Here is a 26,913-nt window from a genome sequence, read left to right on the forward strand (position 1 = left end):
GGATCTCCAAGCTCCTGGAATCCCCCCTCTTCTGTGTCCACCCTAGAGGGGCAGGCCGTGATCCGTTTGCTCCTCTTCCCTTCCCACCCAATCTGTGTGGACACTTCTTAACAGGCCTGGCTGTTAGGAACCTTCCTGCTAGTTGCCAGTGTGTTTTCGGTGATAATCGCTTCACAGGCAGATGTAATGTTGATGTGTTTTTGGGGGGATGAGTTCAGCATCCTCTTACTTTGCATTTTCATCTTCTCCCTAAGACAGCTGGCGTCAGACTCATTGTGTCCTCAGTTTGTACCTCTGACTATTCAGGAACCGCTTCTGCCAGTTAATGGTCTTCCTTTTATGGAGCACATTTTCCTCTCCTTCCCTCCCTCCCTCCTTCTTCCCTCTCTCCTTCCCTCCTTCCCTCCTTCTTCCCTCTCTCCTTCCCTTCCTCCCTTTCTCTCTCTCTCTTTCTGCCTCTCTTTCTCTCTTCCCTTCTTCCCTTCTGTCTTTCTTTCCACAATTCTATGTGTGTTTGTAACTGGGCGAATACCCACCTGTGCAGACTTGTCCCATGTCACGACTGTCCCGCAATATCTAGGTCCGCATGCTCCTAGTCTTGGGAGAACCCACCATGCAAGCTAAGGGGCTACGCAGTGGTTTTCTGAGTCTACATCTTGCCTGGCCTGTGTGTGGCATTTTCATACTTCTGAAGCCATGGCTGCTTTTTGAATGCCTTAATATGCCCCTAATCCATACCCCAGCCCCTCAGGGCTTTACATAATCTATTCTATGTCTCTACCTTTAAACCCTTGACCCTGGCGTGTGTGCATATATAGTCCCTTTGTATGGAAACATTCCAGCTCATGGCTCGATTCAGCTGCCCTTCTCTTGAAGCTTAGAGTTAAGAACAAACACCAGTTCAGACAGTGGCTGGTTAAAAAGAACAAACACCAGTTGCAACATTGCAAATAAGATTTTCTGTGATCACCCCGATTTTAGGGAGGTACCGAGGTACCGGGAGCTGAGCTGCTGCCCCTTACAGATCAAGGCTGCGCTGCACCCGGCGGGAGGAGGCTGCGGGTGAGTAAAAGCACAGTGAAATGTCCTTCACTCTGTTCTGGATTGTTCCTTACTGGATGTTCACTTGGTTGCTCTAGATTTTTGTTCAGCTGTCTTCCAAATTACCTATGAGGTTTTCCACCCCATTACTGTTGTTTTTTTCCTCTTCTATGTCCACGGGAGACACAGAAGAGGAAAAAAACTTGCTAGCTCACCATTTCACTGCTGACTTTACAAATTAAATTATAATTGGCTTCACAACATTCCATTGTATCACTGTGCCATGATGTCCCCTGTTCCTCCCAAACGTATTATAATTTAACTAGTTTACAGATTTTTCTTTTATGCGCAATGCTGAGAAAGATAATAAATTATGCAAAATACTTCTCATTTGGGGTTTTATATAATGAGATTTTTCTAAAAATTATATACTGGTCAAAGAGTATAAACACTCTAACATTCTGTTTGCAAATTGCACATGATATCCAGAAACTATTTTTAATTAATTTTCAGTAAGCACTTTGACAGAATGTTTTTTTGGGTTTTTTTTATTACCTTTTCAGGCTTATACCCCTGTCAGGATATTTATGCCAATGGAAAAGTTAAAAAGGCAAATTTTCTTTCAATTTGAAATATTTCTTTATTAAAGTTTAACAATTTGAAAATTGCTAATTAATCTTTCATTTAAATTGTGCATTTGTTTGTGTGTGTGGTATAATATAGCTAAATGTTTCAAAGTCCCTTGATCAAGAAGAAAAAAACAAAAAAAGATTGGAAATGGAAATGGAAAAAAGCAAAAAAAGATTAGTATGTGCAGTTTTCTAGTCTCACAAATGGTCAACATTCTCTTGTAATAATTTATTTAATGTTGAGTGGATCCAAACTTTAAAATTTATTCATTAAAAATGTGAGTTAAACTTTTGCAAGGGATTAATGATTTATTTGTATTATATAACAGTTTACTTAGGACTACGCTGATAAAAGTACAAACAAGTTAATTGGTTTCAGTTATATTTTTACTCCATGGGAGCTGCTTTAACCTTTTGCCTCCTATAACCTATTTGCTATGAGCTGTACAGTGCAGTTGGGCTATTAACTTCCTACCATTTATAACCTTTGAAGGCAAAAGGAAAATATACAGAGTCTGCTTCCTCAGAGGAGCAGCAGTCCATGGATCCCCAAAGCCAGTGTCTGGAGCTTAATGATGGTCACCTCATTCCTGTACCATGATTTAGCACCTTTGTACCTGAAGAGGTAACAGGTGTGGTCTTGGGGTTGAGGGTTCAGAAGCAAATGGATGTAACACGAGTGGAAGCCCACTTGGGTTGTCAATTCATTGAATTCCTGTGTGACTCCGGGAGGTGCTCTTGTTTCTCGTAACCAGGAGGAACCATTCCTCGTGATGGAGGTGGGAGTTGGGTGGGAAGTATTCAGTATCAGCCTTTACTCTGCACTGGGGTCTGATCACGTAGTCACCTGCAGGTTATTCTGGGCTGCCCCCAGTTTCTATCACTTTCCCAGCTTGGCAGAAAAGATGAAGCTCGGCCGACTGTCAGCCGCTTTGCTTTTTTTTTTTTTTGGCTTGTTAGGGGCCACATTGGAGGCTCCTGGGCTAGGGGTCAATGGGTGCTGCAGCTGCCAGCCTACACCACAGCCACAGCAATGCTGCAACCAAGACCCACACCACGGTCCACAGCAATGCTGGATCCTTAACCCACTGAGCGAGGCCAGGGATAGAACCCACATCCTCGTGGGTACTAGTCAGGTTCATTTCTGCTGAGCCGCAAAGGGAACTCCCACTCTATGTGCAATTTACCTGTCAAGTCAATACTATTCTAAAAATAATCTGTTATTTAAAATAAACAATGCATAGTTAGATTTTATTACTTCTCAGTTTATTACCTTTAATTTCCAAAAACAAAAAACAAAAAAAAAATCATTTTTTTGGAGCATCTGCTAAAAGTCAGATTTTATGACTATCTCATGATACCACCCTTAAAGGATTTGATACTCTTGCAGCCAAGATGTCAGTGTGTCTTTTTTCTTTTTCTTTTTCTTTTTTTGGGCCATGCCAACAGCATGCAGAGGCTCCTGGGTCAGGGATCTAACCCCATCATAGCAGTGATCTGAGCCACTGCAGTGACAAAGCTGGATCTTTAAGCCACTGCTCCACAAGAGAACTCCCAAGATGACAGGGAGATGTAATAGTTCTCAGGTCTGTGGAGGTGAACTGGCATGGAGTAGAAGGCCAAATTCTGGTAATCCCTACATCTTATGCATTCTGGTGAATTCACTGTAGCAGAATTGTATGGTAGTCTTATTCCTAATTTTTTTGAGCAGTTTCCACACTATTTTCGATAGTGGCTGCACCAATTTGCATTCTCATCAATGGTGTACATATTCCCTTTTCTCCACACCCTCACAAATACTTGTTCTTTCTTGCCTTTTTGATAATAGCCATTCTAATAGGTGTGAAATGATCTCTCATTGTAGTCTTGACTTTCATTTCCCTAATAATTAGTGATGCTGAACATCTTTTCATGTGCTTGTTGGCTGCTTGTATGTCTTCTTTGGAAAAATGCCTATTCAGATCCCCATTTTTAAATTTTGGTGGAGTCTTTGGGCTTCTTTATATGCAAAATTATGTCATCCACAAACAGTAATGTTTTGTTATTGTTGTTGCTGTTGCTGGGTTGTATGAGTTCATATATTTTCTTCTCAGAATTATGACTTCCAAATATCTTCTAATATTCCACATCTTATTTTTTCATTTTGTTGGTAGTTGCCTTTGCTATGCAGAAGCTTTTCAGTTTGATGGAGTCCTATTTGTGTATTTTTGGTTTTGTTTCCCTTGCCTGAGGAGACAGATCCAGAAAAATATGGCTAAGATTGATGTCAAAGACCATACTGCTTGTGTTTTCTTCTAGGAATTTTATGGTTCCAAGTTTAATGTTCAAGTCTTTAATTCATCTTGAGTTGATTTTTGTGTATGGTGTGCAATAATATCTAGTTTCATCTTTATTTTCTTTGCATGTGGCTGTCCAGTTTTCCCAGAACCATTTATTGAACAAACTGTCCCTTCTCCATTGTATGTTCTTTGCTCCTTTGTTGTACATTGATTATGTGTGGGTTTGTATCTGGGCTATCAATTCTGTTTCACTGATCTATATGAATGTTTTTCTGTCAATACTATGCTGTTCTGATTACTATAGCATTACAATATAGTTTTAAATCAGGGAGTGTGAGACCTCCAGCTTTGTTCTTTTTTCCTCAGAATTGCTTTGGCTAGTTGAGGTCTTTTGTAATCCCATATGCATTTAAGAATTTGTTGTTCTATTTCTGTGAAAAATGTCCCTGGGTGTTTTGATAGCGATTTCATTGACTCTCTAGATTGCTGTAGGTAATATGGACATTTTAACAATGTTAATTCTTCTGACTCATGAGTCTTAAATATCTTTCCACTTATTTGCGTCTTCTTCATTTCTTTCAATTTCCAATTATTTCTCATAGTTTTCAGTGTACAAGTATTTCATCTTCTTGGTTAAGTTTGTACCTAGGTATGTAATTCTTTATTGTTGCAATTGTAAATAACGATTTACTTAATTTATTTTCTTCTACCTCATTTGTAGCATGTTAGATTTTCGTATGTTGATTTCATACCTGACAATTTCACTGTATTTGCTTATCATTTCTAATAGTTTTTGGTGGAGTCTTTGGGCTTCTTTACATGTAAAATTATGTCATCCACAAATAGTAATGGTTTTACTTCTTCCTTTCCAGTGAAATGCCTTTTGCTTCTTTTCCTTGCCTAATAGATGTGATTAGGACTTCCAATATGATGTTGAATAAGAGTGGTAAAAATGGGCATCCTTGCCTTTTTCCTAATTTTAGAGGGATAGCCTTCATTTTTTTCACCATTGAGTATGGTTTTTTGCTGTGGGTTTGTCACATATGGCCTTTACTATGTTCAAGTACATTCCTTTTATACCCATTTTATTGAGAGTTTTTACTCTAAATCAGTTTTGAATCTTGTCCAATGCTTATTCTGCATCGAGTGAGATGATCGTATGGTTTTTATCATTCATATCACACAGTGAATCACATTGTTTGATTTGAAAATACTGAATCATCTTTGCATCCTTGGAGTAAATCTCACTTGATCATGGTATATGATCCTCTTAATGAATTGTATTCAGTTTGCTAATATTCTGCAGAGGATTTTTTTCATCTATGTTCAACAAAGATATTGGCCTGTATTGTGTGTGTGTGTGTGTGTGTGTGTGTGTGTGTGTGTGTGTGTGTGTGTGTGTGTCTGGTTTGGTATCAGGATAATTTTGGCCTCATAAAATTAGTTAGGAACTGTTCCCTCCTCCTCAATTTTTTTGTAAGATTTTGAAAAAGATATATTTTCATATTCTTTAAATGTTTAGTAGATTTCACTTTTATTTCATGGGAAGTTTTGATTACTATTTCAGTCTCTTTACTAGTGATCGGTTTATTTAGATTTTCTATTTCTCCATGAGTCATTCATGGAAGGATGCATGATTCTAAGAATTTGTCCATCTCGGAGTTCCTATCATGGCGCAGTAGTTAACGAATCTGACTGGGAGCCATGGGGTTGTGGGTTTGGTCCCTGGCCTTGCTCAGTGGGTTGGGGATCCAGCATTGCCGTGAGCCATGGTGTGGGTCACAGACTGTGTTGCGTGGCTGTGTTGATGCGGCTCTGGTGTAGGCCGGCAGCTACAGCTCTGATTAGACCCCTGGCCTGGGAACCGCCATATGCCGTGGGAAGTGGCCCTAGAAAAAGGCAAAAAGACAAACAAACAAACAAAAAAAAGAATTTGTCTGTCTCTTTTAGGTTGTCCAATTTGTGGGCATATCTGCTCATGATATTCTCTTATAATCCTTTATGTTTCTGTTATCTATTGTTATTTTTCATCTTATTTCCCTGATTTGATTTATCAGAGACTTACCTCTTTTTTTCTTAGTCTAGTTAAAGTTTTGCCAATTTAGTTTATCTTTGAAAAGAACTAACTCTTAGTTATTGATGTTTTTATTGCCTGTATTTTTGTCTATATTTTTTATATTTTGTATTTTATAAATCTATTTTATATTTTTATTGTCTATATCTCACTTATGTCAGCTCCGGTTTTTATTTTCTTCCTTTTTCTGACTTTGGGCCTCATTTATCCTTGTTTTTTAGTTCCTTTCAGTGTAAGTTTAGATTGTTTATTTAAGATAGTTTTTTTGTTTCTTGAGGTAGATCTGCATTGCCATAAACTCCCCTCCTAGTACCACTTTGCACATCCCATATATTGTGGTACATTGCATTTTTTTTTTTTTTTTTTTGTCTTTTTGTCTTTTGTTGTTGTTGTTGTTGCTATTTCTTGGGCCGCTCCCGCGGCATATGGAGGTTCCCAGGCTAGGGGTTGAATCGAAGCTGTAGCCACCGGCCTACGCCAGAGCCACAGCAACGCGGGATCCGAGCCGCGTCTGCAACCTACACCACAGCTCACGGCAACGCCGGATCGTTAACCCACTGAGCAAGGGCAGGGACCGAACCCGCAACCTCATGGTTCCTCGTCGGATTCGTTAACCACTGCGCCACGACGGGAACTCCGTACATTGCATTTTTATTTTCCTTTGTCTTCAGGTAATTTTTTTTGGTCTTTTTTTGCCTTTTCTAGGGCTCCTCCCACAACATATGGGGGTTCCCAGGCTGGGTCTAATCAGAGCTGTAGCCACCAGACTATGCCAGAGCCACAGCAACGCGGGACCCGAGCTGTGTCTGTGACCTACACCACAGCTCATGGCAATGCCGGATCCTTAACCCACTGAGCGAGGCCAGTGGGTTAAGGTATGAACCCTCAACCTCATGGTTCCCAGTTGGATTTGTTAACCACTGAGCCACAACAGGAACTCCTTCAGGTAATTTTTAATTTCTCCTTTGAACCAGTAGTTGTTTGGTAGCACATTGTTCAGTCTCCACATATATGTGAGTTTTCTAGCTTTCTCATTGTAGTTGATTTCTAGTTTCAAGCCATTGTCATCAGAAAAGATGCTTGATATGATTTCAGCCTTCTTAAATTTATTGAAACCTGTTTTGTGCCCCAACATATGACCTGTCTTTGAGAAAGTTCCATGTGCACTTGAGAAGAATGTGTCTGCAGAATTTGGATGGAATGTTCTGTACAAATATATCAAATCCATCTGATCTTATATTTCATAGAAGGCCTTTGTTTCCAGGTTGACTTCCACCAAGATGATCCATTGACATAAGCAAGGTGTTAAAGTCTCCTACTATCATTGTGTTGCTCTCAATTCCTCCTTTTAGGTATGTTAATAATTACCTTATCTATTTTGGTGCTCCTATGTTGGGTATTTGGCTCTATTTACTTAGAGGATCATCTTTCATCCCTTCGCTTTTAGCCTATATTTATTTTTAGAGCTGTGGTGAGTCTCCTTAAGGCAGCGTACAGCCATCCAGCCACTCCGTGTCCTTCTTTTGGTAAATTCAATTCGTTTACATTTAGAGTGATTATTGATAGATGAGGACTTATTATTGTTATTTTGTCTTCTGTTTTGCTGTTATTGTTGGTGGTGTTGTTCTGTATCTCCATTATTTCTTTTTCCTGTGTTTCTGTCTGCCATTCTGGTTTGGTGGTTTTATATAGTGTTTTTCTCAGTTTCCTTTTTTAATGTTTCATGTTATCTGCTCTTGGTTTATGTTTTGTGGTTGACATGAGTTGTATATAGAATATCTCATAGATAAAATAGGCCTTTTTCTGCTGGTAGCATCTTATTTTCATTTGCCTATATGAGTTCTGTTACTTTCCTCTTCCCTTTTATGATTTTGTTGCCTCAAATTATCCCTTTTTATGTTGTGAGTTTGTTACCAAATAGAAGTAGCTGTAGTTATTTTTTTCTGCTTTTTTCTTTTTAACCTTCATGCTATAATATTTTTGTTTGTTTTTATTTTATTTATTTGTTTACTTATTTATTTATTTTTGCTTGTTAGGGCTGCACCCATGGCATATGGATTTTCCCAAGCTAGGGTGTAGAATCAGAGCTACAGCTGTTAGCCTACACCACAGTTCACGGCAACACTGGATCTCCAAGCTACTGAGTGAGGCTGGGAATCGAACCTGCATCCTCATGGATGCTAGTCAGATTTGTTTCTGCTGCACCACAAGCAGAATGCCAAGTGGTTTTTTTTTTTTTTAACTTATTCTGATATAGAATTTCAACTTTCTGATTCTGTATTTATCATCTTACTCAAAATTTTGACTTTGTGTTTCTGGTAGGAGAGCTCCTTTTGACATTTCTTGTAAGCAAGGTCTAATGTTGATGAATTTCCTCAGCTATTGTTTGTCTGGGAAACTATTTGCCTTCAGATCTAAATAACAACTTTGTTGAGTAAAATTTCTTTTTGGTGGGTGGGGGAGTCACATCTGCAGTATATGGAAGTTTCCAGGCTAGGGGTCAAATCAGAGCCACAGCTGCTGGCCACGGCCACAGCAACACAAGATCTGAGCCATGTCTGTGACCTACACCAGAGCTCACGGCAATGCCAGATCCCAGACCCACTGAGGGAGGCCAGGGATCAAACTCACGTCCTCATGGATTCTAATTGGATTTGTTTCTGCTGCACCACAGTAGGAACTCCCTGGGTAGAGTATTCTTGACTGACAGTTTTTGTCTTTCAGCATTTTGAGAATGTCATTCCACTCTGCCTTCCCCCATCCCCAACCTATTGAGTTTCTTCTGAGAAATGATAGCCTAATGGGGGTTCCTTTGTAGGTTTCTATCCATTGTTTCCTAGCTGTTTAAAAAAATTCATTTTTTGTCACAGACTTCTGACAGCTTTAATATAATGTGTTTTGGAGAAGGTCTTTTTCAAATATAGTATGGACTGATTCATTGGTTTCCCATCTTATCTTCCTGGCATCTCAGTGAGTCCAACAGCCCTACATTCCAAGCTACCACATACACTGTCAGGTATGCAGAGGGAAGGAAGAAGAGTGAAGATGGGAGGGATTTTCAGAGGACTTGCTCCCCTTAGTGGTTGAGGATGAAAATTTAACAAATGAGGTAACATTTTTCTCACTGTTCACACACTTGACTCATATCATGGTATCTATAGTTTTAATTCTGTAAATGACAGCCTAAATTTATCCATCTTAGGAGAGTCAATATTCTCCAACAGAATATTTTGTCTGGGTAAACTCTGCATTTCAAGATCAGACTCAGATCTGTTCCTGAAAGACAGATTCATAGCTGAGTTTTCACATTTTAAGAAGGGTTAGTGTTTGCCGTGAGGAACACCAGAGATAATTTCATTTCCTTTCTCTGTATTTAAAAATGTATTGACCATTTCCTCTTTGATCATAATACATAATTTTGAGTATGACTTTCATTGTGGCATAGGAGAGAAGTTTAAAAACAAGATGTAGGAGTTCTTATTGTGGCTCAGCAGTAAGGAACCTGACTAGTAACCATGAGGATGAGGGTTCAATCCCTTGCCACACTTACTGGGTTAAGGATCTGGTGTTGCCATGGGCTGGGTTGCAGACATGGCTTGGATCCATTGTTGCTGCGGCTGTGGCTGTGGCCGTGGCCAGCAGCTACAGCTCTGATTAGACACCCAGACTGGGAACGTCCATATGCCACACCTGCCATCCTTAAAACAGAAAGATGCAGTGCCAATCAGCACTGACTTGTAAGTTTTACAAACAAAAATCAAGGGCAAATGAGCATATAAATATCCTCCCAGTGTCCACTGGGCAACTGCCTCAGCTTTTACCTCTGCTTTTTCACCTAAGAAGTTGCTTATCCCAGATAGCCACTTAAGAGGTAATCACCAAAGTCTTTACATGGAGAAAATAATTCTCCGATGTCAGGAATTCTCCCTTTCTTGGTTTGGGACCATTCCAAGTAGCTCAGTTGTGAATTACTGTACATACCTCATGGTCTTTTAAGGGATTATATTGAGTGTTTTATCCTTTGCTGTCTCTTAACTTGATATTACTTACCAAATTAATTTTATTTGCATAAATAAAATGATACATAATTTGTAATAAATACATAAATTATCATGCATTTGCTTTTGAATTTTTTTCTTTTTGCTTAGATCCCCATGCTCTTCTCCCCCTTCACTCACTTCAGCAACACTTCACAATAATGGATGTTAACGGCTTAATGTGTACTTCTTGCATTTTCTCCAAGCTTATAGAATATAGTCCTATGCATAAATGTATGTGTGTTACATACACATTATATAGCATATGGAAAGTATTTGTCATGTTTTAACAAAATTTTATCCTGTATTCAGCACCTGGAAATTCCCCCAAGTGCATCAGCATGGCAAATACCACATAGAGTGAAGTCACTATAATTATTCACTGATTTTCTTTTTTTCTTTTTTTTTTTTTTTAGGGCTGCACCTGCAGCATATGGAGGTTCTCAGGCTAGGCGTCCAATCAGAGCTGTAGCTGCTGGCCACACCACAGCCACAGCAACGCAGGATCCGAGCCACATTTGCAACCTACACCACAGCTCACAGCAATGCCGGATCCTCAACCCACTGAGCAAGGCCAGGGATCGAACCTGCGTCCTAATGGATGCCAGTCGGGGTCGTTAACCACTGAGCCACTACGGGAACTCCTATTCACTGATTTTCTTATGGGTGAATGTTCAATTGGTTCTTGGTGTTGCCACTAAATTATGTAAAATATCCTTCTACATGTGCATTACACGGGAACTTTTGTTTCTGGGAATGAGGATTATGAGTTAAAAGGTATATGTCATTTTAGTTCCAAGAGTTGTTGTCAAGGCACTTTTCAAATTTAATTTCATCTATCTACCTACAGTACATAAAATCACTTTCTTTCTTACTTTCTTTCTTTCTTTCTTTTTTTTTCCTTTTAGGTCCGCACCCGTGGCATATGGAGGTTCCCAGGCTAGGAGTCGAATTGGAGCTGTAGCTGCCAGCCTTCACCACAGCCACAGCAACACAGGATCCGAGCTGTGTCTGCAGCCTACACCACAGCTCATGGCAATGCCGGGTCCCTAACCCACTGAGGGAGGCCAGGGGTTGAACCTGCCACCTCACGGTTCCTCGTCAAATTTGTTTCCACTGCGCCACAATGGAAACTCCAATAACATCACTTTCTGCTCCACACCTCTACCCACATTAGAGACTATGACTATGACTATAAACTGGAACCTCTTCGTTACTTTAATTTGATTTCCCTAATGACTGGTGATTTACTTTTACTTTGCTCTGGCCACTTGGACTGTGTGATTCTTTGCAATCTATCTTCAGAGTCATAGTCAACATTTTATAAATTACTTGTCTTTTTCTTGTCAATTTTAAGAGCTCTAAGTTATAAATATCAGCTCTTTTACGTCGTTTATTAATATTTTCCAAATTTATCATTTTCCTATTAGCTTTGTTAATAGTAAATTTTGTCATGCAAAAGTTTTTATTTTTATATAGTCAAATATGTTTATTTCTTCTTTCCTAGCATTTGATTTTTCTGGTTTATTTAACAAGATCTTCTCTCACTCAAGACGGTGTCTTGGAGTTTTTTGTAAATATTTTTCTCCTCATTTTTCACACTTTATATCACTTCCGTATCTGGAATTTATTTATAATTCATCCTTGAACAACACGGGTTTGAACATGTGTGGCCAAATGGCTTTTTTAAAAATAAATATGTACTACACTACTAATCTGTGGTTGGCTGAATCTACAGAGGCAGAACTGCGGATATGAAAAGGCGACGGAAATTATATGTGGATGTTCGACTGCTTGGGTGGGCACCCCCAACCCCTGCACAGTTTGAGGTCAACTGTGTGCACACAAATACAGATGAGTCAGTAAAAGAAAATACCAGAATATACTAGAGACGTTTGTCCAGATGCAAGACAAGTACAGTAAAAATATTAGAATATACTAGAGACATTAGCTGCTAACGCTCTGGTATCAATGGCAAACAATCTCTAGTATATTCTAGCATTTTCTTTTACTAGAATCTCTTGTATTTGTTAATATATTTGCATCCTACAGCACACTTTTATTATGGTTAGTTAATTCTAAATTATGTACATGTTCACAGTAAAACATCTTTTATCAGATTTTAATTAAATTATCTCAGTATTTTGCAACACAAAAATTAATGAGGTTTTTTTGGAAAATTAATTTGATTTCTATCTTATCAGGTCTTAAAATAAAACAATGCCTCCAAAGATAAATCCCAATAATTTATAGAGGGGCTTCAGGGAAAACGGCAGAACTGGAAGTATTCTGAATCCACCTCTCTACCTAGACATCAGTTGTGTTGGTGGAATCTTTCTGAAGTACATGTTTTGGAAGTCTGGAATCTATTTGAAAGCTTGTCACATCCAGGGAAAAGCTTGGCTAGTAAGTTGCAGTTAATGTTGGTCAACGAAAACCTTCAGGGTGATAGCATCTTCCCATTACCCCATCCTAGGTTCCGCTGTAGTTTGTTGGATCCACTGTGAGCAAGAAGGAGCTTGTCTTCCACATGGCAGTGTTCTATGTTCTGATGGTAGTTTGCAGCTTCTGATTGCTGAAATGCAATTAGAGGCTGCTGCCATTGTGTCATACCCTACAAGCTAAAGTGGCTTCTGGGGCTTTTAAAGAAGCCGTTGATGCTTTGAGGGAGCATTCAAAAAATGCCGTCATCTAAGGCACTCGCTTTTTAGAGAAGGTAGTGTCAGTTTATGGCTGAGCTGTACAAAACAAGGCAGTGATATTATGAAGTGGTTTATCCAAATTTTCAATAAAGCCCTATATCAAAAACTCCAGGTGACATCACAATCAATAGTGAAAGACCGAAAGCTTTCCTCCTAACTGGGAATGAGATGGGATGCCCATTCTCATCACTGCTGTGCCACACTGTACTGGACATTCTAGCCAGAGCCATTAGACAGGAAAAAGAAGGAATTCCCATTGTGGCACAACAGAAATGAATCTAACTAGTATCCATGAGGATGCTGGTTCGATTCCTGACCTTGCTCAGTGGGTGGGAGATCTGGTGTTGCCGTGAGCTGTGGTGTAGGTCACAGACACGGCTCAGATCCCAAGTTGCTGTGGCTGTGGCATAGGCTGTCAGCTGTAGCTCTGATTAGACCCGTAGCTTAGAGAGTTACATATGCCATGGATGCTGCCCTAAAAAAAAAAAAAAAAAAAAAAAAAAAGAGAGAGAGAGAGAGAAAGAAAGGAAAAGAAAAAGAAATAAAAGGCACCAGTTTGAAAAAGGAGAAATATACTATCTCTGATCACAGATGATGTGACTTAACATATAAAAATCCCAGAGTTCACAAGAAAACTACTAAGGCTAATAAATAAATTTGGCAGCGTTGCAGGTACAAGATAAACACACAAAAATGTGTTGTGTTTCTAAACCTCTGCACAGAACAATTAAAAAGAAATTAGCAGGTACATCGTTTATGTTCATGACGACAAAACTCTTTTGGGTCTAGATAGTGGCAACGGTTCTACAGCCTTGCAACTGTATTTAGTGCCACTGGGTCATGTGTTTATGGGTAGTTAAAAGGATAATATTACGTTATCATTATGTTGTCATTAGGAAGGTAATTTAGATATTGTGATGATGTCTACTAATTATGTAGAGCAGAGATCCACAAGCTAAGTCTACCGGCCCAGCTCACCACTTGGTTTTCTATAGCCCATGAGCTAAAAATGGCTTATACATTTTTCTAATGGCTGAAAAACCCCAAAGATAAATAATATTTCATGCCATATAAAAGTTATGTGACCTGTGACTTTAGGTATTCATAAATAAAGGGTTTTTTTGAGCAAAAAATTAGCCAACTTTGCCAAATTTGGTTGACTGATTTATTCTCAGTAGAGTCCTAGTAAGTTTGTCTCTCTGAAAATGATTCAAATATAAGCCATCACTCATCAAACTGACCTCTTTTTTACGGTAAAACTTTACTTTCTATATACTTTTTTAAATGTATACTTTAAAGGGAATGATTTTAGGGTATGTGAACTGTACCTCTTTAAAAGTGTTAAAAAATAACAACTGTGCGACTTTCTTCCCTCTGCAGGTTTCTCTCAACAAAGAGGAAAATTGGTGTTTGTTTACCCAGAAGAGTGAGAGATGATGAGTCAAATGAGACACTTTTCTTTAAAGATGAATGATGGACACACCATACCTATGCTGGGATTGGGCACTTCGGCTCCTTCTCAGGTATCATGATGCTACTGAAGATGGAGGCATGGCAGACGTGGGTCCTGAGCAGCACCAGTCACGCTGGGAATTGGGCATTCAGATGGACCCCACCTTCTTACTTTGTAATATGCTTCTCTCCAGGTTAGGTCACTCTGTGCACGAAGCCAGTGCTTTTCGCACTTTAATAGGCATAAAAATATCGGAGGATCTAGTCTAAAATGTAGCCCAGGGGGCTCTACTCACAAGGGTTCTGATTCAGTAGATCTTGGATAAGACTTCACGTTTCTGATGAGCTGCTGAGGGATTCTGGGGCTGCTTGTCCAAGGATCACGCTTGAAGTGGCACTCAGTGAAGGGAATGGAAGTGTGCCATCCCTCGACAGTGCGGGGGGCAGGGTACCTCTGTTTCTGTCAGTCTCGTCTCCTGTCCAGCGGTAGCCATTTCACAGGAGACCAGGAAAAAGGCAATCCAGTCGTCATCATTACCACCCATCAGAGACGTGGGTGCATCTTGCTTGTGAGGAAGTTCCTCTGTGATCTCTAATGTCCAGGTTGTCCCTGTCCACCATCACTTGCAGAATATCCAGAAAATCATGGGGACAGAGGGACCTGGGGAAAGAGAGGCAAGCTTAGTCTCAGAGGAAGTTGTGGTGGTCTGAGGCGAAAATAGTCTCTTAGAGGTCAGGCAGGTAATACTGGGCTATGGGAGAGCCCCATGATATTTGGAAACTCTCTCTCTGTTTGGAAAACTGAACTTCATGCTTTATTTCCCAACATGAGAACCACACGCTAGGTGGTGCTGTGGTGTGTGGCTATGACACTGGCAAGAAGTGTTGCTTTTATGTCAACTTGGCTCTTTAATCGGTGGATGGTGAATTCATTTCCATGGGACTAGATAACTCACCAGGAGTTGCAAATTAAAAAATATACCCAAAAGTTCCTGTTCTGTGGCTCAGTGGGTTAAGAACACGATATAATGTCCCTGAGCATGTGGGTTTGACCCCTGGACTGGCTCAGTGGGTTAAGGATCCAGTGCTGCTGCAGGCTGTGGCATAGGTCAGGAATGTGGCTTGGATCTGGTTTGGCTGTGGTATATTCTTCAGCTGCAGTTCCAATTCCACCCCTAACTTGGGAGCTTCCAAATGCTGCAGCCCTAAAAAGAAAAAAAACACAAAACTATACACTCAAGAGACATTTTAATCAAACAGAAAAAAAGATTGTATTCTTGTATGTGTAACTGGGTCACCATGCTGTACAGTTGAAAATTGACAGAACACTGTAAACCAGCTATAATGAAAAAAAATAAAAATAAAAAAAGAGACATTTCAATTACTGAGTGAAGTAGAGAGGGTATAATGGAGAGGCAAAATTATAGATAACTTCAAAAGTCCGGCCTGGTGGGCCAGCAGAACAGTGAGCAGCTGAGAAAAATAACAAAGTTGTGAAGGAGAAAGTGTCAGCCAAAGACTTAGCAACCAAAAAGGAATTAATTATGAGATCTTTGGGTGAAAAAGAAGCTTTTTTAATAGTTTTGTTCTTCCTCAAATGTCGTTTGAAGTGTTTCTCCAAGTTTACGTTGGTAAGTCACTAATTTACTATATCTAAAGTTACATCTTCATTACATTGATAATTTTTAGTACCGGGTTTCTGGATTGAAAGCAGTTTAGTAATCACTTATAGAGTGAATTAGTTTAAAAAGATAAATCTATAGGCCACATAGGTAGTATAAATTCAGAAATAGAGATTTAAACATAGTGACCTGCTGAGACCAGTTCATGGGCTCAAAAAAATTCAATTGTAAGCATCTTTTCCCAGCATCAGTATGGTGGGAGTATTTTTACCATAGAAATTGGCAAATACTACAAATCAGGACTCCTTTTCCTTAGAGTCAGCTGTGAAACCTTTATCACTGGTTGTATGCCAGTGTTAAGTTTTGTCACCACTGGCATTAGCCTTTACAGATACAGAGTTTCCTGGTGGTGCAGTGGGTTAAGGGTCCAATGTTGCAGCTTATGTGGCGCAGGTTTGATCCCTGGCCTGAGAACTTCTGGATGCCGTGGGTGTGGCCAAAACAAACAAACAAACAAAAACCACAGTAGGTTCTATTGAGTCACTCTGCTTATGGAATTGGTCATCTGTTCCTGAATCAAGTAGGTCTTTATTTTTTTATGCTCTTCTAGGTTCTTAAGAGTGAGACAGAAATGGCCATCAAGAGAGCAATTGACATAGGCTACCGCCATATTGACTCAGCTCATTTGTACCAAAATGAAGAGGAAATTGGGAGAGCCATTCAGATGAAAATTGCAGATGGCACTGTGAAGAGAGATGACATCTTCTACACTACGAAGGTGCTGTGCATGGCTGCACATGTATCTGTAGGAAGCTCACTGATAGCTGAATGGTTTCTTGGTGGATTTCTCTTCTCCTTGGCTGAATTTTCATTCACTCTCAGACCTTGAGAAGGCTTCTTTGGAACAGCTGGCCAGGAATGTGGGTTCTGTAGTCAGGCTTCTTATCTTTGAATCTAGGTTCTGCCGCTTCCTAAATGTGTGACCTTGAGCAAACAGCTTTGTCCATACCTTAGTTTCCCAGGGTGTAAAACGAAGAGGAATATTTTCCTCACAGGATTTTCATGAGTATTACTTCAAAAGGTACATGTAGCGCCTTTGAAAAGAGTGTGTCTTAAATGCTCAAAAATACTAGCTATCATTATTATTATATGTTTTAAAACTCAGGGAGGGATTTGGCTTTACCAACTCTGTTATACTCAAGTTTTGGTGAAATGACTTAATCTTTTTTAGCTATAGCAATTTAATCAGAAAGCATAGGCTTTTGGAAACTACAATCAAATTTTAATTCTTTAATAGTCCGTATATTTGATTTTGTGAAATTTCTTAACCAAAAAGTCTTTTGAACCCTTTGAGCCTTAGTCCTTCTATCTCAACCTATTGTGTTAGTAGATATTTATTTCTCTTTCCTATGAGGTAAAAAAAAATACTATGGAACTGATGTGAGGATAACATTCACGTTTGTACAAGTATTTCTCATGTGTTTTTAAAACTTTCAAACCATTTTCTACTAATACTCCTTACATCCACTGATACGCATGCAAAACAAATAAAAGAACTTTGTGTTTAGGTCAGATTGGAAAGGGAACCTGAGAGGAATTTGTCCCGGCATGTTCACCGAGCTGACTCCTGTTAGAAAAACGTATTCGAATTGGAGATAAAGTAGCCCAAGAGAAAAGAGTTGCTGTCCGGGGTAGCACACCCTGTATAGGTCTTCGAATTGGGTGTTTGTTCCTTCTCGCTCCAGAATTCGAATCTCTCCACACGACTGGGTTTACATGAGATGTTGCTACAGCACTAACCCTCCCAGCATTCATCCTTTAATCCTCTTTTCATAGAACCCTCTCGTTTCCTAACCTTCAGTAATTTTGGTGGATTTTCCTTAAATTCTCACTTTTAAAAATACTTCCCCCTCAAAAAAAAGTTCCTGCTGGGCCTAACTTTCTTTCCTGCTGGGCAAACCTAATTATCTAATATGGCCAAGATAGGATTTCCTGAATCTCCGTCACTTGAGGTTCTTGTTGAAAATGCAGTTTTCTGACCCAGTCTCCAAAGACTGTGATTTTTTGATGTTTAAGGGAGAACCCAGGTATAAACGGTGCCCCAGGAAACCAAATAATTCTTTTATATCCTGAGTTTTGAGAATGTCTGTTTAAGACCATATTTTTATTTTCTACTGTGCTGTGTGAATTCATTAAGAAAATAAATTATGATGATAAGGAAGCCCGAACTTCACAGCATGGCGTACCACTTCTCAATGGCCATGAGCTGCTTTTGGTTGTTGTTGTGTATTAGCCATTGTATTACTCTCTCCTAAAGATTCTTCAGTAAATAACCCCCCTTCGCTTCTGCTTCTACCCCAGCAGGTGTGGGGCACCTTTTTCCGTCCAGAATTGGTCCAAACTAATCTGGAAAGGTCGCTGAAGAAACTTCAGATGAGCTATGTGGATCTTTATCTACTTCATCACCCAGAAGCTTTGCAGGTGCATTTAAGCTGTTTTACTTTGCTTATCCATGTAAACATTAGCATCTAAATACAAAGAGGACGTAGTTCAATACACTAAATCATGGCCCTCAGGGAAGTACACACTAGAATGATACTTCACACACTGTCCTACGGATTGTCAGGTGTCCTTACTTTCTGATATCACCATATGAAACTTTAGTAAGGGACAGTAAAATCTCATGAAAGAGGAAAAAAGAAGATATAGTCTCTGAAAATGAGAAGAAAAGTATGTCATACTAATATTCTCCCTTTTTTCCCCCATCCCAGTTCACAAGTGTAGTCCCAGGCTGACAAAGATTTACTGGCTTCAATGTCTTTGCCTCGATCTTGTGGACAACTGTCTATACTTTCAAGGTTCTGTGCTCTTGATTTTCAACTTCATGCCCACTGGTGTCTGGGGAACATCCCACTGGGGAGGCCAGTGAAGGCACAGAAAGGTTAATGAGGAGACCCAGCCCTTGAGATGCTGGCAAGGCGCTCTCTCCTACGACCACCTGCGGGTGGAAAGCAGGCGTGGGAGAGACTCATTCCACGAGGTTCAGGGACCAAGGATCCCATTCAGTCCTGGCACCACTCTGGGCTCTCCTAGGATGGGGTCTTGGGTGTCTCCAGGGGTCCTTGACACCAACATATTGATTAAAGCTTGCAGTTAAAAGCATTTCTAGGGCGTGTACTTTTTCAGCGCACGTCCTTTCCCTTTAGCCTAACCTTACAACGCCTTTCAAGAATCAGGATAGATTGTTTCCTTAGCCTCAAGGCCTGCAGACTCCAAACGGTCTGGCTAAGGGCAGACACAGCTTGATACAACTGCTTCTCCTTTCCTTTGTTCCAGGCTGGGGAGGACTTTTTCCCAAAGGACACCCATGGAAACATCATTTTTGACACAGTGGATCTCTGTACCACGTGGGAGGTGAGTGCCACTCCAAAGAGACTGTGTCTCTGCACCTTGAGGGAGAGGGGACCGTCAAGGGACTTAGGAAGTGTGGATGTGGCCCAGTTCTGCCCGCCATGTGGTCTTAGGCAAGTCCCCAAATGTCCCTCTGCCTCAGTTTTGTATTCCATTTCGTAACTAGGTAGTTAGTTGAGTGCCTTTGATGTACCCAGTGGTGAGTACTTCCAAGCACTCAGGCTACGTCCATCAGCAAAACCAAGGTCTCTGGCTCCAGAGATGCTGTGGGGGAGCAGGTGCAGTGATATAGGAAGGAAAAGCCGATTTAAGGACCTGAGAGGGCCAGGGTGGGTTTGGGGCACAGAGAGGCAACTAGAAACAGAATGGGGAGGACACGTGTCTTGGAGAAGGTGGCACTTGACCGAAGACTTGCAGGAAGTGAGGAAATCACTGATGTGAGTCTCTGGAGGAGGCGTGATTCAGGCACAAAGAAGGCCACGCAAAGACCTTCAGGCAGGAGAGAGTCCCCCACGCTCAAAAGCAGCAAGGAGGCGGCGGCGTATGTGTGGCTGGAACAGAGTGAGTTTGGTGGACAGTAACAGGAAACGAGGTCAGAGAGAAGACACGGAGCCAGTGGTCAGGGAGATCGGCTCAACCACTTCCTGTTTCCAGGTGGCACCTGACTCCACTTCCTGTTCTCCTGCTCTGCTCTGGTTCAATCAAATTTTTCTAGCCCTGTATATTTTTTTTCTTATTCTATCTTCTTAGCCATTTAAAAAACTATTCTATTTTTCGTTGTCCTCCTAGTGGCTAATTCCTGTCTTTTTCATTGACACTTGCATCTTTAAAGATTTTTCTCTCCTGCTCTGTCTATCTCTTTCCATTCCCCACTCACATGCTACCACTTATTACTCTTCTCTAGCCAGTTACACAGATTTCTTCCTCCCCAGGCCATGGAGAAGTGCAAGAACGAGGGACTGACCAGGTCCATCGGTGTGTCCAACTTTAACTGCAAGCAGCTGGAGAGGATCTTGAACAAGCCAGGGCTCAAGTACAAGCCCGTCTGCAACCAGGTGAGCCCCACCAGCCGCTCCCCCCCAACACACACACACCTCTTCTTCCTCCTCTGCAGCTTATTCTTTGCTCATTTCAACAAAGTCACCTATGGCACTCCCCTGTAATGACTTTTGGACGTGAGCGGCTTCAAGAGAATAAAATACATTTTAAGTTACTGAAGATCGTTCTAAAGACTGTGCCACTTTATTTCTATTCTTTTATTTGTTTTTGTTCCCTTGCCACTTTGTAAAAAAAAACTAAGGGTCAGGTTGAAGTATAATCGACCAGGTGTTTCAGTGCTTGGTCTTGGAAATGCAGAGCTGGCAAACGACTGACTTTCTCATTTCACAAAAGGTCAGTAAAGTTGGAACACTCGTGGGTCAGAGAAAATGGGTAATCCACCTTTAACTCTTTGGAGTTCCGTGTCATGCGATAACACTGAGACTCTTGATGGTACAAAATCGCTCCCCAACAATGCCGACGCGCTTAACGCCGTTGAGGGGACCCTTAAAAAAGATGGTAAATGTATGTTGTATCTATTTTACCACCGTAAAAAAATTAGAAGTTAAAAAAATTTAAGAAATCTGCTAGATAAGATAAACTCACTTTAAAGAGCAGCACTTACACTTCCTTACCTGGGAGAAGAGTGAAGGAAATCAGGGCTGTAGGACCAGCCTGTGCTGCGGAGCTGCCCGTCCCGCCCGGTCCGTCTCCTTCAAGACGCCTCAGTGACTCAGAGGACCGAGTCACTCTACATATTAGAGAGTGGAAAGGCTAATTGTTTCCCCACCTTTACATGAAAGATACAAACAGGAGTTCCAGCGCTGTTCATTTTATGTCCTTTGGGAAGCTTATCTCCAGTTTAGAGATCACGAATTGGAGAGAGGAAATAAATTTTTTTTTAATTTTTATAAAATGTTAATAATTTTGTGACATGTTAACTAGACTTACTGTGATGATCCTTTCACAATATAAATACCGAATCATCAGATTGTACAGATAAAACGAATGTAATGCTATGTGTCAAGAATACCTAAGGAAAAGGATCAAACCAAACTATATTGTAAGGAACTGCATCAATCCATGATAATACGACATAGAGTTTTGGGTTTTACTAAATCAATACACTGACATCGCATGTTTAAAATCTAGGTTAGACATCCCGTTGTGGCGCCGCGGGTTCAGAGCCTGACGTAATGTCCATGAGACCGCGGGTGAGACCCCGGCCTCGCCCAGTGGGATGAGGCTCTGGTGTTGTACAAACTGAGCGTACGTCTCAGACGCAGCTCAGAGCTGGTGTTGCTGTGGCTGCGGCGTAGGCTGGTGGCTACAGCTCTGATTCAACTCCTAGCACAGGGATTTCCATGTGCCCAGTTGCAGCCCTAAAGATAAATTTTAAAAAAAATCTAGTATTTAAAAAAATTTTAATTGCTGTTTAAATTTAAAAAATGTATACCTCTAAAAGTCTACTTTCCACTTACAGTTAATTTAAAACATGGGGCTGTATTCTCCGTGTTGCACACATGCATGAGCCTGTCTTACACCCGAGTGTTTGAACTGTTGGGCAAACTGGCTTTGACTGGAGTACTGACGAAGAGTTAGGGGAGAGCTGGACATTGCCTTGAACTCTAAGGTGTGAATGGACTTTGGCCAAGTGGACCCTGAGCAATTTAAAAATGAGCGAAAGGTCTGAATAGATACTTCAACAAAGATGTACAGGCACCCCTCCTTTTATTGTGTTTTGAAGATAGTGTATCTTTCACAAATGGAAGGTTTGTGGGGACCCCGTGTCAAGCAAGTCTGTCAGCACCATTTTCCCAACAGCATGTGCTCACTTGGCGTCGCATTCTGTTAACTCTTAATATTTCAAACATTATTATTATTATATTTGTTATGAAGATCTCTGATCAAGGATCTTTAATGTTTGCTTTGGCACTTTTTAGCAATGAAGCCTTTTTGAATTAAGGTATGTGCATTTTTCAGACATATGCCTTTGCACACTTAATGGACTACAGTGCTGTGTAAGCATAACTTTTTATGTTTGCTGGGAAACTTTTATTGTGCTATTTGTTTTACTGCAATGGCTTGGAACTGAATCTGCAATATCTCCAAGGTTTGCCTGAATAGGTAGCAAATAAATATATGAACAAATGATATCATACCTCATTAGAGATATGCAAATTAAGCTAGAAATGAGATAGCAGTTCCCTCTTATCTGCAGGATAAGACACACACCCCACCCCAGTGGAAGCCTGAAATCAGGGATAGTACTGAATGCTGTATAGACTTTTTTCCTATACCTCCATGCCTATGATAAAGTTTAATTTATAACTAAGCACAGCAAAAGGACATTTGAATGGCCAGCATCACCAGTCTTGTGCTTTGGGGACATTATTAAATAAATTAAAGGTCACTTGAACACCAGCACTGCGATAGATACCACAGCAGCTGATCTAATAACTGACCTGGCTGCTAAGTGATTGATGTGTTGGTAGCACATAGAGTGTGGCCATACGGGACAAAAGGATGGCTCCTGTCCCACCTGGCCTGCAGCAGGACAGCCCCAGACTCCAGCACGCCACTCAGCACAGTGCAAAATGTAAAGCTTACGAATTCTTTAGTTCTGGAACTTTCCCTCTATTGTATTGGGACCATGGTTGACTGTGGGTACTGACTCCAGAGAGAGTGACCATAGATAAGGGGTAGTCACTCTCCTGCCACACACCTGTTAGTAGGGCCCCAATCCAGAACACTGGCCACACCAAATGCTGGTGAGGACCTGGAGCAGCAGAGCCCTCACCCCCATGGCTGATGGCGATGCAACACGGTGCAGCTGCTTTGGAAGGCGGTTTAGCAACCCCTTACAAAACTAAACAGACTCTGGAGTTCCCTCACGGTGCAGGGGGTTAAGGTCTGGCATTGTCACAGCTGTGGCTCAGGTCACTGCTGTGGTGCAGGTTTGATCCCTGGCCTGGGAACTTCTGCCTGCTGCAGGTGTGGCCAAAACCAAGACTAAACGGAAGCAAACATCCTCTTACCGTGTGATCCAACACTGTCCCCCTTGGTATTTTCCCAAGTGAGCTGAAAACTTATGTCTACACACAAACCCAACACAGAGGTTTATAGCAGTTTTGTTCATAATTGCCAAGATGTTCTTCAATGGGAGAGTGGATAAACAAACTCTGGGACACCCTTTCAATGTAATATTATTTAGCAATTAAAAAAACGAGCTATCAAGCCACAAAAAGACACGGGGAAAACTTAAATGTATGCTGTTAAGTGAAAGAAGCCTCTCTGAAAAGGCTGCATACCGTATGATCCCAACTCTATGGCATTCTGGAAAAGGCAGACTATGGAGACAGTAACGTGATCAGTGGCTGCCCAGGGTTCAAATGGACGACGGAGCGATGATTGGGTGGTACACAGGGGGTTCTTAGGGCAGTGTAACAAGTATTCAGTTGGATAGTGTAATGAAAGAAATGTGCCATTCATCTGTTAAAACTTACAGAATTTACAATGCAAACTCTGGGTTTGACTTAATAATAATCCATCGATATTGAGTCTTCAGTTTTAACAAAGGTAACCTACTAATGTGAGATGATAATGGGAAATTGGGGAGGGAATGAAATGAATATGGAAACTGTATGTTTTGTTCAGGTTTTTTCTGTAAACCCAAAACCGCTTCGAAAGGAAGAGAGGAAGGAAGGAAGAGAGAAAAGGAAAGATCAGTGGTTGACAAGAGTGCTGGGGAGAATGGGTAAAGCACAGGACTTTTGAGAGAGGAAAACGATCCTGTGTGATGCACCACAGGCACAGCTGTGAATGGTGGTCGTGTGCTGGCCCGTGCTGCTGCTATTTCTAAACTTTTCTGACACCATGAATGTTCCTTGTAAATTTTGGTGTTGGTGGTCCTGCTGGTCCTACACTCCATTCTTCTGCTTGGCAATTTACAGGTGGAGTGTCACCCTTACTTAAACCAGAGCAAACTCCTGGAATTCTGCCGTTCCCACGACATTCTCCTTGTTGCATATGCTACTTTGGGGTCTGATGCAAGGAAGAAATGGTAATGAACCCTATAAAGGTGTTCTGCTCTTAGACACTGTGCCTTCTGCGCCATCTCTGCTCTTAGACACTGTGCCTTCTGCGCCATCTCTGCTCTTAGACACTGTGCCTTCTGAGCCATCTCTGCTCTTAGACACTGTGCCTTCTGAGCCATCTCTGCTCTTAGACACTGTGCCTTCTGAGCCATCTCTGCTCTTAGACACTGTGCCTTCTGAGCCATCTCTGCTCTTAGACACTGTGCCTTCTGCGCCATCTCTGCTCTTAGACACTGTGCCTTCTGAGCCATCTCTGCTCTTAGACACTGTGCCTTCTGAGCCATCTCTGCTCTTAGACACTGTGCCTTCTGAGCCATCTCTGCTCTTAGACACTGTGCCTTCTGCGCCATCTCTGCTCTTAGACACTGTGCCTTCTGCGCCATCTCTGCTCTTAGACACTGTGCCTTCTGCGCCATCTCTGCTCTTAGACACTGTGCCTTCTGCGCCATCTCTGCTCTTAGACACTGTGCCTTCTGCGCCATCTCTCCATGTCTGGGGGAAATTACGGATAGTCTCTTAGACACTGTGCCTTCTGAGCCATCTCTCCATGTCTGGGGGAAATTACGGATAGTCATCGGGAGCCGCCCACCTTTGCAAACCCTTTACCGACCCTACATGGTGAGGACTCAAGAAAACTATACTGAATAATAAAGTGACTGATTAAAATGTTCATCCACTTCAAAAGCTTTGGCTTTAAAGAGCGACAAGGTGATTTTTTGGCGTTTCCCATATTAGGGGTCAAGTCAGAGCTATAGCCACCAGTGTACACTACAGCCACAGCAATGCGGGATCTGAGTCGCGTCTCTAACCTACACCACAGCTCACAGCAACGCCAGATCCTTAATCCACTGATCAAGGCCAGAGATTGAACCTGTATCCTCATGGATGCTAGTCAGATTCGTTTCTGCTGAGCCACGGTGGGAACTCCATAACAAGGTGATTCTAAGCCATGATGCTGACACTTAGCAGTTGAGGAATATGAGACAAGGAACAGTATCTCTAAGTTTTAGTTTCTTTATCTTTTCGAGAGGAATATAGATGTGTGCCTCTTCGCACTTCAGGACAAAACTGAGACAATTAGTAGAAAGCATTTTTTGAAATAGTAAATTTTTGTGAAGTTCTTGATTATTTATTATAATGGTGGTTATTGGGTCTTTGGATAACAATTTTGTCTTCTTGACTTAATCTTTTACTAAGTTTTTTAGAAATGTTTAAAAGATGAAAAATTGCCCGATTTTCCCTTCCCACCTTACTTTCCCTTGTCTTCTTTGGATTTACCAAAAGAAGCAAAAGTGATACTGAGACAGCCAGAGGATGAGGAGGAAGCTCTAGAGACTCACCCCCTCTAGCCTGCGTGAACTTCCCCCAGGTGGGCTGGATATACAGCCTCAGACCTGCAGCTTCTCTGCCTCCCTCCCAGGGTGATCAAGAACAAACCAAGGCTCCTGCAGGACCCAGTACTCAATGCCATTGCTGAAAAGCACAGGCGAACTCCAGCCCAGGTTGCCCTGCGCTACCAGCTGCAGCGGGGGGTGGTGGCCCTGGCCAAGAGCTTCAGTGAGCAGAGGATGAAAGAGAACTTCCAGGTACACGGCAGGGTTGTGGGCAGCAGGGGGCTGACAAAGGCGCATTTCCCCCGGCGCGTGTTATTCGGGGGCCTCTCAACGCGTATTTAGGCAAAGCCTGTCTCCCTGTATACCCTGCACATATTTGTGCTGTATTTAACTCCTCTTTCCTCCACCTCCTGCAAGGGAGGGGTGTGTATGGTGGTTGGGAAGAACAGTCAACAGAGGGTCAGGTTTGAGTCTCAGTCCTGGTCTTCCCTCCACAGTGTGGCCGGTAAATCACCTCGAGGCTTCTTCAGCTGAAAAATGGAGGCATTAGCTGAGAGGGGATCTGAGCTCCCCAAACTCTAGGATTCCTTTGCTGCAACCACAGTCACCCAGTTAAAGCCTCCGAGGGTGACCTGAACTGCCAATCTCAACTCTGAATGGACAAATTCCCAAGACTTTTGCCAGGGGTTGAACCCCAGGTTCATGATAACTGTCTCATGAAACATAAATTCCTACATAAATTTGTGTGTCTGCACCTGTGTGGGTGTGTGTGGAGGGGGAGGGGAGGTGTGCCGTATCATCTCTAGGAAATTGATCTTCCATGTCTGATAGGTTTTTGAATTCGAGTTGACCCCAGAGGATATGGAAAGCCTGGACGGCCTAAACAGAAACATGTGCTATTTGCAAGATCTGTAAGTAGCTTGTTCCACTTTGGTTGCTAGGCAGCAGGAGAATGAAGGAATTCCATTTATTCTGGTCCACAAAGGGCAGAGTCTTCTCTCACTTCTTCTTTTAGGGAAGTGGTTGGGAAAAAATTTTCCTTCAAGCCTCCATGCCCTTGTTATTTCACGCCTCTCTGTCCTTTCTCTGCTTAAATCCCAACATCAAACACAATGACATTCTGTGCACGTACCTTTCTTTCTTTCTTTTCTTTTCTTTTTTTTTCTGCACAGCAGCATATGGATCCCCGAGCCAGGG

The 26,913-nt window shown here is 41.5% G+C and overlaps 1 protein-coding gene across 22 annotated transcripts in view; it reads left to right on the top strand.

The window, feature by feature from the left end:
• The first annotated feature begins 1,027 nt into the window (after positions 1 to 1,027).
• AKR1C3 (aldo-keto reductase family 1 member C3) overlaps positions 1,028 to 26,913 on the top strand; it is a 29,087-nt gene continuing 3,201 nt past the window's right edge. Inside the window, exons 1-11 of one of the 22 annotated variants that reach the window (XM_084978968.1) lie at positions 1,028 to 1,062; positions 7,288 to 7,375; positions 12,265 to 12,466; positions 14,143 to 14,285; positions 16,447 to 16,614; positions 18,201 to 18,317; positions 19,173 to 19,250; positions 20,180 to 20,302; positions 24,239 to 24,348; positions 25,803 to 25,968; positions 26,548 to 26,627. In XM_084978968.1, coding sequence (XP_084835094.1) covers positions 14,196 to 14,285; positions 16,447 to 16,614; positions 18,201 to 18,317; positions 19,173 to 19,250; positions 20,180 to 20,302; positions 24,239 to 24,348; positions 25,803 to 25,968; positions 26,548 to 26,627 — 932 coding nt within the window. In that variant the 5' untranslated portion in view covers positions 1,028 to 1,062; positions 7,288 to 7,375; positions 12,265 to 12,466; positions 14,143 to 14,195. 22 annotated transcript variants of the gene reach the window in all.

Source organism: Sus scrofa, chromosome 10, assembly GCF_054392235.1.
Source record: "Sus scrofa isolate SSC_HxYL_T2T_F1_AM1 chromosome 10, Sscrofa_HxYL_maternal_Yorkshire_Landrace_v2.0, whole genome shotgun sequence".
Taxonomy (NCBI): domain Eukaryota; kingdom Metazoa; phylum Chordata; class Mammalia; order Artiodactyla; family Suidae; genus Sus; species Sus scrofa.